At 31.8% G+C, this 15,188-nt stretch overlaps 1 protein-coding gene across 1 annotated transcript in view; it reads left to right on the forward strand.

The window, feature by feature from the left end:
* The window catches only part of Sema2a (Semaphorin 2a), a 799,786-nt gene extending 787,930 nt beyond the window's left edge, over nucleotides 1-11,856 (forward strand). Inside the window, exons 13-14 of the mRNA XM_081733673.1 lie at nucleotides 1,244-1,487; nucleotides 6,498-11,856. Of these exons, the coding sequence (XP_081589799.1) occupies nucleotides 1,244-1,487; nucleotides 6,498-6,575 (322 nt within the window). The 3' untranslated portion in view covers nucleotides 6,576-11,856. The remainder of the gene's footprint in view (nucleotides 1-1,243; nucleotides 1,488-6,497) is intronic.
* The last annotated feature ends 3,332 nt before the right edge of the window (nucleotides 11,857-15,188 follow it).

A 15,188-nucleotide genomic window follows, 5' to 3' on the forward strand; every position in this document is an offset into this window, starting at 1 on the left:
CACATCATTTTCACTAAACACTACACTTTTCTATAATGCACTTAAGTGTCATATCGTTAAAGTTGGTTCATTGATTTTTTTTTTAATATTATTTTGGCTGTATTTTTTAATGTAGCTGTATTATTCATTGATCTCGGTTCATCCTGCACATCAAAAACGGACCGTGAGTATCGGCGTGAGGCCCAGGACTCACTCGGAGCACTTAGTACAGGCCCTGGTCAGTTGTGTCCCGCCACCACAGACACATGGACCGGAAGTCACACGCTATCGCGAAGCGGCTTCGGGATGATGCTCTATTTCTGAGTCTTCATGTCACAGTTTGGGATATTATTTTATGTAATTGTTTCTATTACATCGTAATATATTTTTTCCTCACAGCTCCGGATTTGACACATATTCCATCACCATCGCTCACAGACACGCTCGCAGAGCATCCAGAGTTCCTTACCAGTCAGAAGACCGAGAATGCTCTAGGCACTCACACACCATCATTCAAACCTCCCTCCTGGGGGCGCGGAGATCCTACACTTCCAGAAGTTTCCTTCGGTCCAGGAGGGAGGGATCCTCATTCATTCCATTTTCCATATTTCATGTCCATGTAGTTGGTGTTTTCTCTGTGAAATGCTTTTTTGCATAGTTCTGAGTATTCATCTGCTACATCTGCCAGTATTTTATAATCCTCTTCATCTTCCAGGATAGCTTTAATTCTTTCTATCTAATTTTGACCAAAAATATGAAACATATTCCCTTAACTTTCCCATTGTACTTTCACAAAAATGTATTAGATGAACTCAGCAGGGGCCACATATGTTTCTAACCCCGGAACTCCAGATGGGATAATCCAGCCTTGTTTGTTATACTGGGAAGATTAAAGTCTTGAAGTTTTTACGTTGCTTTCTCTTTTGTAGTAATTTTGTAATAAAAGTAAAGTGATATAGATATTATATGATTTATACGCTTATGATGAATTTCGTCTATTCTTTCTAGGAATTTACAGTTTTGGTAACTTTCTGTGAAATATAACTTTTAGTTTAACTACCTACTGTTTTATTTTGAAGTCTTATAAACTACGATAAATATCAATTTATTTTATCTCATGAGATTTTCATGAGGCTATACTTCACTACAATTTGAACCAGCTTTGATCAAATTAGTATTGTTGTTTAATATAATTAAATTGCGTTGAGATCAAAATATATATTCCTTTAATGTAATCCATGTCTTTTGTGTGTATCTTTTGCAGGCCTGATAAGTACATAGAAACATCGGAACATGGCCTTGTTATCATATCTGTAGGAGAAGCGGATGCTGGTCGCTACGATTGCTGGTTGGGAGGCTCTTTGTTGTGCAGTTATAACATTACTGTTGACGCACATCGATGTAGTGCACCCAATAAGTCTCAAGACTATCAAAAGATCTATTCAGACTGGTGTCACGAATTTGAGAAATATAAAATAGCCATGAAAACTTGGGAGAGAAAACAAGTTGTAAGTATTTTGGTATCATTCTTCGCAATTAAATCTTTGGTCCATAGTTTAACTGTCCCTTGCTGTATTTTGAAGGCTTATAAACTGTGATAAATACGAACGTATTTAATTTTGTGATATTTTCTCGAGACTAGACTTCACTAGGGTTCGAATCTGCTACAACCAAATCAGTACTGTAGTTATGGATTCAGGATGCAAAATCATCAGCCAAAATTTATTCTTTTTTTGGAGGGGGGGGGAGGGCTGAGGAGATGAGGGACAAGAGTACAGAAAAGAAACTTCTCGCGATGGAATGATTCGATATCCATAATTATTAAAAATTAGGGATACCACATAGCTTATAGAAGGTGCATAGTAAAGGAAAATGTAAAAACCGTTAATTAATTACATATATTATACATTACTGTAATAAATTTGCAAACTTCTGATAAAGTGTTATTTTATTCACTCCCCAGTAACTTATTAGACGGAGAGAGTTTTATTCCAAAATATATTAATTGAGGGGGAATTTCCCCTCCCCAGGATTTCGCATCTTTTGGATTTTTGTTTTGTTCAATAATTTAAAACCTGAAATTACATATTGCTTAGTTGCAGTTATTTCTCGTAGTTGATGGAAATTGAACAGTGCGTTATTTTTACTTTTGGAATGGTACTTTTAAACCTCCAAATTGTGCTGTGCATAGGTATAAGAAGCCTTATAGAATGGCTGTCTGTCTGTCGACAAGGTATCAGAGCAAAAACGATGAAAAAAATATCGAGAAGCGGTTTTTTTACAATCGATTGAGCGTCCTAAGAATAGGTTCCATCTCCTCCATTAAGCCTCTATTCAAACCGGAAGTGGTAGAAATGTACAATTTTCGATTTCAAGCGTCGAAAGACAAGATTCAATTTTTTCTGTATCTTTCTATTAAGGCTGGAAATGGTAGAAATTTTCAACAGGTTTCATCTCACACTATCTGTCTATTGCATCCAGCACTTATAGATCTCTTTCAATATTGTATTCACATAGTTTGAAAGTCTACTGTAATTTCACAACTGTGAAACGAAACTCACTTGTTTCAACTTAGTTCACATGCCACTTTTTTTTAACGTTTTGATAACCTACAAATAATTGCCACCAATTTGATAATTTCCCTCCTTGTTTCAAGTGAAATGTGAATTTCGTTTACGAATACAATTGGACTAATTGAAATTTAACATCCTTTCTTCGGTGTCGAAACTCTTATCAGACGGGACCTATTGTTTAAAGTTGGATTTGAACCATTACTCGGGTTTGTAATCGAGACTCAAACCCGGGATCACGTGCACAGAAAACACATATATTAGCTACTCGCTCACAATGAGGACTTTTTTTCGCAACACAAGTTTCATAATTCTGAGCTTAGCAAACATAATTTGGTACAGTTAAAGTTTGGTATACCAGTTGCTTTAAGTTTATTAATACAAGTCATTTGAAGGGTTTTATTAGAAATAAACTATAAACTTACGAAAGAAATAGGCAGTAGAACGTTTACAGGTAGTCTCTGTCAGGTACAAACTAAGAAACCCGCCTCTACATGCTCTATATAGTGGTATTTATTGCTTATATTACTTTACCTTATCATTTTGTCCATTCTCATTACATTCCCGTTCTTTACATTTTGACTCGATAATGGTACTGAAGTTTATAATATTTAATGGTTTAATTCAGTCAAGTATTAGAATACACAGGATAGCAGACTAGATTTGTTGTCTTGTTTATTCTTCATCTAGTCAACAAAATATTATTTTAAACTTGAAAGAATGCTATTGTAGTACCCAATTAAAAAAAAAATACCCCTATAGGTTTTATTATTAGAAGTCCACCAAAAGAAAAAAAACTACATGTATCGCTTCTGATTTGATTTATGTAGAGAACCAGAATAATGTGTTTTAATCCTTATATGCCCACTAGAATAGCAATAACATATGTACAAACCAACATGTCTCTATTTTTACTTTTCTGTGTCAGTATAGTCTATGGCCTTCCTCTATAATCACTTGAAGTGTTATTGGTTTATTCATCGCGGATCCGAGTGAAATTTCAGTTCCAATACAATCATAACTGAATCTCGTGTACTGATCAAGTCTTGGTATCTGAAACTAGCGATTGGTACTTACGTCATTGCTATTCTAGAGGCCTCATTATATGTTTAAGAAAGAGGCAAGCTTGAATCAGGCCTCACTAGAAAGAATTCACGTGGTATAACAAATTATTTACGTGATCATGGCATGGGCCCAAATCAAATTCCACGTGACGTGGTATGAAAAACGTTGGAAATTCAAATGTAAATCCAGAAACTTCACAAGTAAGTAAGTAGCTACTTGCGCGTCAAATATAAGTATCGCGGTCTTAGCTGAAGTGGAACTTCGCCAACATATTTCAGTACTCAATAGAATAGTATAATGTGTATAAGGCTCAATCCATTCCCAGAAAATATCAGCTTCTTGTTTTGCGTTGTACAGAGAATATCTTCTGAGAGTACAGTGTTAATAGGTTCCGCGTATTTTTCCTTTAATTAACTTCGTCCATGTACAGTTCATTTGTTGTTATGCCATTGCTGTTCTCATTGTTATGTGTATGTTTGTTATTGTTTATAGTGATGTTGTTGCTGGTCATTTGTTTGATTGTTTATATCAGGCATTGTGTTTCGAAGTTTTGCAACGTACTTTTCGAAATTCACTTTTATTTTTACCAATTTTTTCTGCACAATTCTGTAGTGACTTTATCATTTCTAAAGAATTTCCGATACCTTCAGTTTCTGTCCTGAAGATGTTTATAATTAAAAGAAAAAAAATAGATTTGTTCTTCCATCCATATTTTATTTTATTTAAATATCAACGTTTTAGAGGTCTTCATGTTTCGGACCAGATGTGAAGGATGTACAAGATACGTCCGTTTGAGGTAGTCGGAAAAATCTAAATTAGCACAATATAATTTAGAAGGAAGTCACAGAATTGTATATTTGTCAGTTATCACCAAAACCACAGTATGAACCAAACCACGTATGAAGTATACTAAGACATACAATGAATAAAATTGAGTATTAACAACATAAATAGTGAAGCAGGTTTCAAATTAAAGTTATATTACGAATGTAACTTTACAATAATTTTGACATTAATTAAAAAAAAAGTTTGGTTTATAGAAACTCCTTTATATATTTACTCTGTCCGTGTGTCTGTCTGTTCGTCCGTTTGAGAGACAATAAAATCTCAAGAATCGTGTTGGATCACCATCAATTTTGACTACAATGTAGAGTCAAGAGATATGAATCGAATTTGTTGACGGAGGTCATACTCAAACTGGCGGGAGTTCGTGTAGTTTGGATCACACGTTAAGCAATAGGTCAATGTCTCATATAGTCTCGTGTTGAAAGGGATGTTAAACCCCAACCTAACCAATCGTCAAACCGGAAGTAATAGAAATAAACCTTTTCCGGTTTTCACATTGATCATTATAAATTTAAAACGGTAATAGAGAACGAGAAAGATGTTTCCTGCAATTGATTAAGCGTCCCAAGAATATATTCCATTTCCACTCTAATCTCTCTGCTAAAACCGGAAGTGGTAGTTGATTTTTAGGCCTAACGTTGAAATTAGAATCTAATTGTTATACGTAGTCTGTCAAAAGACATATATACACATTTTAACGAAAGAAACCTTTGTATTGTGTATTAATGCTAAACTTACTTATGTATCACAAGTTTAACACACATTTCAATAAAATACAATACAAGTTGGCTGGTCCCGTGCAGTTACCAAAGGTGTTCCAAATGGTTGTAAACATTTCTAAACCATGGTCGAAGAAGCAGGACTTGTAGCTGTACGAGGCCTTCCGGATCTTCCTTTCTGCACACCATAAGCGATAGCATCTGTCTCAAATTTGTCACAAAACTGTGCAATTGACAGGTTCTGTTTCAAACTCACGCTTCCACTGACATTAAGCTTCAACGACATTTTCAAATTTGAAATACCACTTTAAAATGGATTTCCGTTCTTCAAATGTCAAGCATGCACCGGCCATTTTGTTTTACTATCATATACGTTATACGTCAGGAGCCATGAGATTACCGATATCTCTTAAGGCAACATCACATAGTTATTGTAATGATAATAATTCTACTTTGGAAACAATATGCAAATACTATCTATTAAACTTGTGGATACTTTTTATTATTATTATTATTATTATTATTATTATTATTATTATTATTATTATTATTATTATTATTATTATTATTATTATTATTATTATTATTATTATTATTTGACTTAATCTGTATATTAAATTTAAAATTATAATATCTCAACAGTTAATCAACAAAATGTTATATTAAAATTATGTAGGAGCATGAGAGAATGATTCAAATTAACAAAAAAATTGGTTACTTACCAACAAATCCTTCCGTGGAAAAACATACCTTTGATGTACATTTCAGATCTGGCAATAGTGACGTAACATAGACACCGCGCTTCCTTCAACTCAGCTCTATCTTTCATTCACGGTGCTCTGCTCGTGGTTTTAGTACCCATCTCTCACGTTATATTTATTTGGTGATATGTATTTCTTTTCCCGTATCATATTTCTCTCATCCACTATCCTTGTTACTTAACCACTGAAAACAGAACTAGCTTGTTGTTTCGATACATTCGGAGAATATTTAGTTTTCTCACGGGAGAATTTATTGGTAAGTAACCAATTTTTTGGTAAATTAATTTTGTATTAGTTGAATTATAAAGATGAAAGCCATAAGTCATCATTGAAGCGTCAGTACATAAATAAAACGAAAGTCTTACCTCTTTCATTAGAAATTTTCCGATGAAAATTATGTAAATATATATATTCTACAATTGGCACAGAACTTAAGACTCATGTATTGATGCAGGACATATAATTTATAAAAAGTAAGTGTAGATTAAGTACTTTAATTACACCTACCAATACTTTTAGTATGTTGATATTAAAATTTCTTTCTTTTTCTTTTCCAGCAATGCAGTAACAGACAAAATGACAGTAGCAATCAGAATACTCATCCAAACGAGATATACCACAGTCCATTGGTTTGATAGGTAGAGGACATAAAACATGTTGGACTCTTGTTTGTAAATAACTAGAGAAAAAGTGAACTACAAGCATTGTGCCTGTTTCAGCAGTAAACAAAAAGAAAAATGAATACATCGGTTGTAAAGTTGCAGATTTTTTTTCATAGTTCTGTGATAATGAATATCAGCTCTGAACAGACAGATGTTACAGCTGATAACATTGTGAATATACTAATTGCAAGCAAGACATATAATAAACTGAAAGTGCGTCATATATATATATAAATACAATTTTTTTATCATTTCTTCCAGAATAGCAGCGAATACATAATCAAAAACAAATTATGTAATCTCCTTCTGTTTGAATGTTATCAGTTAATTTTTTATTTTTCAAAAGACTATTGTGAGAAGAATAAATCTTACAAAAAAACAAGTGAAGACTAATTGTAACAGTTGCTTACATTAAGAGACAAACAAATAATGCACGAAGTGCATTATGGTGGACACGTTAACAAAATAAAGAGAAATATGAGGTGAAAATATAGTGTGTTATCATACAATAGCGCCCTCAAACATGTGAAATAAGCTAAACTTTATCGTGTTATGGGAATGAAAATACTTTAAAAGAAAAATATCTTAATTTGAATGTGCTACGAAGAAACGATGGTGAAGGTACTGTAGAAAACACGAAACTTAAAAAAAAAAAAATCTGTTTTAAGAATTTTTCTCATCATCCCTCCAATCAAGCGAATTATGTGTAAAAAAAAAAAAAAAAGTTATAATTTGCCTTTATTTCTCACTATGTCAAGAATGATTTTTCATCGGGACAAGAAAAAACATGTTTGTGCGGATATTTTGGGACAGCATCGCACAGAGTCGGATTTGTTTTCTTCTCAAGTGCTAGTTAACCGATAAAAAAAAAGAATCTATCTCTATAAAATACAAGGAAAAAAATATATGCAACTACGTGAAATGAATTGTTGAATGAAAACAAACAAAAAATAGGCATTTTTATGTGAATTAATAATTAAGGAGACTGCTTAGTGCTATTATTATTATTATAATTATTATTACTTTTAACTCATGTAAATATTGGATGCTGTGATCTAACAGCTAGTTTGAAAAGTGAGATAAGGAATCTATTGTCCTTAATCCTTCTTTTTGATATTTTAAGGTATTACAAACAAAGAAAAAAAAAGGTCATGTATTTGTACAGTGTGTAGAATGGTTTCATTTTTTCTTTTCTTTTGTAGTTTTTAAAAAAGATGAAAAGGGCAGTTTAATGTGTGCAGTGCTCATATGTGAAACTAAAAATAAAAAAGACTTTTTTGTATAGTGTGAATGATATATATTTTAAATTACCATTGTAAAAGAGGTTTGTGTGTGCTGGACATTTTATATTTGTTCTGATTTCAAAAAGGGTAATACAGATATGCAGGATTTACTGGAAATTAAAATATACGGAAAGATTTGTAATGTATTGTTATTGCGTTTACATCGTACGAATGCATTTTTATTTTATTTTTTTAATACTCTGTTATTGTTTGAGAAGAGAAGACAGCAAGTTAGTTTTAATGCGTTTTTATATTAAAATTGCTTCCTATCAAGGAAAAAGAGCAAGCTGTCGAAGCAGTCATACTTCAAATGAACTCACTACAAACGAAGTAATTTTCATCAGTACTTCCACTATCTTTTTAATATATACACACAACAGATTACACGTGATTATAACTATCAAATTAAACTCAGGAATGCATCTAAATATTTATTAATGCCGAAGTTTTCAATGGAAATGTTTATCTTTATAGGCACATTATTGTTTACACAAACATTCATGTTGTTCCAATCACATTTCATGGCTTCCATTTTATAATAAAAAATCATTTTAGGTATGATTATGCTTGCCTGTAACATCTTGAAAACAAAATACATAAACCGTATAATGATGGATAGTTTGTAGCAAATATAATAGCTTCAAACGCACTAATGTTCCTGTTCCAATCATATAATGATGATTCAATTGCATTGCGATTACTTTTCTACCATTATAGTTATGCTTGCCAATAACATGTTAGAAAAAGGAAAAAGGTTGATAATTACTAACAAAACTTTCTATACACGATTTATCACATTCACTGATACTTCAAAACAAGAGATCTGTTCTGCTTCCAAGTTTTTGATCTGCGAAGATTTTTGAGCCATAGTCCTATCGATGCGAATTGCTGAAGAAAGTGGGCGTTCGCATTGAAACTTCGACATAAAAAATATTTAGACTTATTCCTGAGTTGAAGTAATACGTTAACATAGATTACGTTTTAGAGACTATAAAAGATATAACATTGTCAGCGATTCTACCATTGAATTTCCAAATTTTAATATTTTCTTGTTTGTGTTCTACAATATAGAGTACTGTTTTCCTTCCCAGATAATATGCCGATATTCAAAAATGTATGCTGTACAAAGTGTTAGGATCATTTGTACCATGCACAGATTAACAAGTGATTTATAGCTGCACTCTAAAACTATAAAAGAACATAGCTAAACAGAAAGTACAAAAAGACATTATCTTACATGTTCACGGCTCTTTTCCTATTTTAGTTATATCAGTTGAAATTTCTTTTGGTTTCGGACAGAAAAGTAAGGATGCAATGAAAAATCAACAGAACTCAAAATTTTAAAGTTTGCAGGTAGAAGATAAACTTTGAAACTTAGAACCATTCACGATGAATCGAACGAAGCTCATATCTTCAACAAATTGTAACTTAATTGGTTGTTTCTCTTTATGGCTTTATCGGGTTAAACTTATGCAACTTATACAATAAAAGCATCCAATTCTCAGATTTTTGTAAAAATCTGTATATAACCCTGTCCCATTATGCATTTTGATTTTTAAATAGTTAATTCCTTGCTGTGATATGTTCAGTACTTTTTTTCACACTTTATTGAATATTTAATAATCAAACTGTAGCAAATCCTCCTTACGAAGAAATACATGTCAAAAAATGCATTTGATATCAAGTTACATTGTTATAGTTGGCTTTTCTCAATAGCTATAACTTTCACGTAAAATTAATAAGATAAAAGGGGAAGGAAGTTGCTTAGAGTATTCGATGAAATGGAAATAACTATATAATTATTAACTGGTCTATAAGCCTAGAAAAGATCTGATACATATTCAGTGATGGTTATAATATATAATGTGTTAATCTGAATTAGTTAGGGTATTTGTCAGTTCAAATCAAGAAAACTTCCTATCTTTTTAAACAAATGAACAAACAAAATTTGAATAAAGTTTGCTTACTTGAAGCTACAAGTTTATTGAGGATTGACTTAAAGTTGTACGATCGGAAGCAAAAGTGCTTTTTCCTTTGCTAGATTTTCTTTTGCCAATGTCTTCGGAGCAAAGTGATCTAATTGAATACAACTTTCTTGATGTAGAAGGAACGATAATTTAGTGTGTGTTGCATAAAGCAGTCTTCAGTTTGGTAAATTTATGTCACAGTTATTGGCAATTGAAAATGTAGTAGGAGAAAACGCTTTCTTTTTAATTTTTGGATGTACAAATATGCTTTGCCGTGATGAAATACTTAAATTAGTAATTTATTTCCTAATTTGTTTCAGTTTTTTTAAATTTAAATAGAATTGATTTCTACATCATTCAGATGGTGTTAACAAGAGAAATTGTATTAGTATTGTACCTAGGTATTAACTAATGAAAGCATTTTAACACGTGACTTTGAAACGGTAATGCTTTGAGATAAATTTAAACTGTTCACTAATTGCGATACTCTAAATCGACTCGAATCTAATATCTTTATTTCTACTAAATATGTTAAATACAAATTATTTTTTTTTACAAGATAATAAGCATAATTAATATCTTGTAAGCTAACTCAAAATTTCAAATTGTGTTCTGCTTCTCTTTGCTAATGTATTTTCTATAGAAGTTTGCTAATGTTTAACTTTCATTCAAAAAATACATGCTATAGTAGCAAGCCGTGTAAATCGTGTTTAATTTAAAACTTCGTAAATCGTGTTTAGTTTGAAACTTTTATCACAAAATATAATTAATCTTGTAACATTCAAGTAAATAATGAGTAATTTTTACTGGCATTCGGCTGCTACTACCGTATATTCATAACGTTAAAAGAAATAAACTAAAAATAAATAAAAAAAAAACGGGTTTAGTTACAATCTTTTTTTCCTTTTCATCTAAGATTGGAACTAATATATGATTCAAGCATAATTATGTACTACGAAGCATTATTGCTTGAGAAGATAATAAACAGTGTAGGAAAAAGTAAGAAAATTTATATCAAATGAATATGGATGTGTTTGTAAACATGCGTATAGAGTGTGATTCAATAAATAGTTTCATTTAAAAAACTTACATTAAAAAAAAGAAAAACATGCTGTGGGGAAAACCGCGTAAATCATGTTTAATTTTAAACTTTTATCATAAAATATATTTTATCTTGTAAAATTCTAATAAATAGTGGGTCAACTACTACTATATTTATAATGTTAAAAGAAATGTACAAAACAAACTTGGATTTAATTACAATCTCTTTTTCTTTTCTTCTAAAATTGGAACTAATATATGATTCAAGTACAATTGTGTACTACGAGAAGATATTGTTTGAGAAGATAATAAACAATATTGCAAAAAAGTAAGAAAATGTACATTAAATGAGTGTGAATGTGTGTGCAAACATGTGTATGGAGTGCGATTCAGTGAATAGTTTCTTGCCAAGTAGTTTAATTCAATTTCTTTTAACGATGAGATAGAAAAATGAAAGTACAGTGGTCGTATTTGATAGTGTTTTGTAGATTTAAAACTGTTTGTATATCTACTTAAGAAAAGAAGAAAAAAAACTATTATCATGAACATAAGGTAATTTGACCGTTCTCTTTGAAACCATATCTTTAAACTTAAGTATTTCCTCTTATCCTATAAAATATATTTTTTTAAAGTGTTACTATTAAAGAGTTCTGCGATAAAAAGAATAGTAGAATTAATTTTTTGGTACGCCACTGTGAAAGAGCAATAAGGTAAGATTTTAAAAAATCCTAATGTATGCTATTGTTTAAACTCTTTGACTGGTTTTGCAAGTAGCTAGGATGACAATCATGGTATATATATATATAACATTGTACTATTTTCATTTTTGTTGTGTTGTTGTATATTAACTCAGGCACATATGAAAGCGGCTGCATACATGAAAATGCCCTAAATATTCAAGGGTGAATGAGGACTGAGTGGCAAGCGTAACAAGTAAATAAAGATTGATACTATTTCATTTCATATACTTCGTTTTATTTCGTATACTTTGTTTTGTTTCATCCGTAGCGCAGAATACCAACTGTACCAACTAGAATACCAACAACAAAGAATACAACTGTATGGATGCTTCCTCTACTATTTCTGCCTGTAGTTTGTTTTCGATGGGTCCCAATGAAAAGTGCTACACATGGAACTTAAAATAATTACTGACGGATGCTATAGGGTGCATATTTAACCATTAGGGAAAATTTTCTTTCCGTCGACAAATTCGACTTACGCAATGAAAGGATTAATATTTAAATGAAATTAAATTTTTCAGTGTAACGTCCCACGTTTACATCATCTAGACTAAGGGAGACGGATGATTAAGGTAAGTGAATGATGATGAAAAGTGGTGGGATGAGAATGTGGGAGGAAATGGGAGTACCCTGAGAAAAAACACGGACACGATGTTGTCCACCAGAAAATTACTTAGCCAGGGATCGAGCCAGGGACCTCTTGCACCAGAGGTAAGCGCTCTACAACTGAGCCACCGTGCACCCCTTAATATTTAAAAAGGTCATAAACATCTTATATTAATCCTTATAAAAATTTACAATACATACTGTTTCAAAGGTCTACTCGTGTCTTCGTCAGTGTAACTCTTTTTAGTGGCGCTGCTAAGAACGTATAATGGTACGAAAAAAAAATCCACGTTCAAGAATTTAATATCTGCTTTCTTTATTTCTCCTTCAACTTAAGAAGCCTTTTGTGGAAGAGATGAATGAGAATTAGTGCTACGATTTTCACAAAGTAATCATCATATTTTACATTTGCCACTTTGAGACATAGCTTTCTACAATTTGAGACAATTTAAAGTTGCTAGTATAATTAGATAATATTTCCAGTACATTAGTCACTTGTGAAAGACTTCTACGCGATAACTGTTTTTCAACAGAAACATTCTAATAATTTTGTCTAACATAACTTGTGTAGCATAAGAACAAAAAAGAAATGAAGATTAAATTAAGTCATATCAATAACTAAAATAAAATAAAATAAAATAAAATCTGTCCGTATTATGGAGGTGTCCGTTAAGGGAAGTTTCACTGTATATGATTTCTTAAAAATCATGTGTTTTTCAAACTAAGAAGGAAGAAGTTGCCCACTGCCCTCCTCAAATAACGCCCTTGTTTCGTAGTCATACTTGATTCATCTTTATTATAACTGAAGATAAGAATCATTATGATAGTTGTTAAGTATATGGTACATAATGATTATTGCTTATTGCTATAGTTTACTGCTTAGCAATAAGTAGATTCAAGTATATATTAGTCTATTTATCATTCCCATCTAATATGTTATTACTCCAGTTATATGCAGAGCCGGTGTAACATGTGCATTTGCACGGAACAGCAAGTTGCGAGGGGCGGCAAGATCTGTTGTAACTATATTATTTAAAATAAATATTTCTTGTCGGAAACAGACTTCATGATGATGGTAGCTAAATTTGTTAAATTGTTCTCTATTCGAATACCACATTCATAAATGTAGACTGAAAATGAAATCCAGTTCCAAAAATGGAAAAGTTCAGTTTAATGTCAAAATGTAGGCTATGTGCAACACTGCTCACTGCTCAGTTAAAATTGAGCTTCACTGTAGAAGTAGTTCAAATAATCTCCAGAAGAATACGCGTGGGCTTATGTGCTATCAGTTCTGAATTAAAATATGAGCTTTTTACTCAACATTTTCATTTTGACACTTAGCACCAATTTTATAGTCAGTCCACTAATCATGTTTAAATCGCATTAGTTTAAGGTCACATGGACAATGCTAAAGTAAATGGTCAAACAAATCCCAGCATGAATTGTTTGATTGTTACCAAATACAAGAAGTCAATTATCGAACAGGAGGGAACCTGTTCTATTTAATTAGTTACCACAGTTTTGATACGAAAACTAGCGTTGTCCTTGTCACAAACAAGCTTCTTATCATTGCAGATGGAAACCAATTTTTCTTAAATTTTTTTTAACAGATTTAGAAGGAAAATCAAGAAATAAAGATAAAAGAGCTAGTTGCACTGAAATTGCAAACTGATATATTAAAATTGAAGCTTGATATTCAATTATATAGAAAGGATTACTATCTTTCCTCTGCAGGTATGTTTGGTTTATCTTTTACTAAAAAAACAGATTATTATTTAAAGAAGAAAACAGGCACAACGATATTGTATTTGTAGCGTTTAGGTCTTTCTGAGTGCGAGTGCTATTTCCCTCATCTTTCTTGTTCATGGTGGGATAGCATACTTAAAATTGTGGCTTTTAAAAGTTGTTCTTTCTGGAGAAAGGATGCGGCAAATGATGCACTTGCACGAAGCGGCAAATTGCCTAGGACCGGCCCTGGTTACATGAGAAGTAACAAAACAATGATAAGATTCTTTAGCAAGCACAACAATGATGAGTTTCTTTGGCAATGAATCTAAAATGTGTACGTAAAATGGGGATTGTTGGCGTATGAGATAGATTGATACTATAATTTTATTGCCGTTAATTTGAATCTTATAAACAAGAAGGATACAAATATGTGTTGGTGCGAAGACGATATTGGGAGATTGAACCATATAATTTTCATCTCAACACGAACATTTAACAAAAAGTTTGATCGCATTTATGTTTTAAAAAATACAAATAAAATGGCCAAATATTAAGAAATATGCATTATCGACAACAAAGATGTGTCAATAAAGGATAATATAAGAAAAAAACTAACATATTTTATAATATAAACCAACTTTTATAGCTTCAATAGAAATAAAAATAACAACTTTAAACTCCATCAGATTCTAAAACTCAAGAAAAAACTTGTCGACATTAACTTCTAAGGCTTCAATTAAAAGATATTGGCGATATGGATGAATGATCTACGCCAAGGAAGAAGAAACCTCGAGAGAGCTCAAAATGAAGGAACAAACGATTTTATTTCTTCACATTGGGTGACAACAGCGCTGTCAATCGAATGGCGTCCTAGAAAACTGAACGTAACTGTCTAGAAAACTCAGCGTATTCGGAGATCCAAAAAGGAAAGGTAAAGAAAGAAAAAGTTTGCCTTTAGTAAGAAAATTTTACATTGTATTATTCTTTCCCATAACTTCATAGATTTCTTTAGGAAATCATACAGAGTTAGCCTAAATGATTCATTAGGTTCAATCAAGGCCCTTGGGCCGAGCTCTACCATACGTACATGTGCATTTTACACGTGGCGTCAACTTTCGAGGAGGAGCAAAACCTGTCATAACTATATTATTCAAAATAAATATCTCTTGTTGGAAACAAACTTAGTAATGATGGTAGACCAATTTGAATACTACATTCATA

Source organism: Thermobia domestica, chromosome 12 (assembly GCF_964235325.1).
Source record: "Thermobia domestica chromosome 12, izTheDome1.hap1.1, whole genome shotgun sequence".
Taxonomy (NCBI): Eukaryota; Metazoa; Arthropoda; class Insecta; order Zygentoma; family Lepismatidae; genus Thermobia; species Thermobia domestica.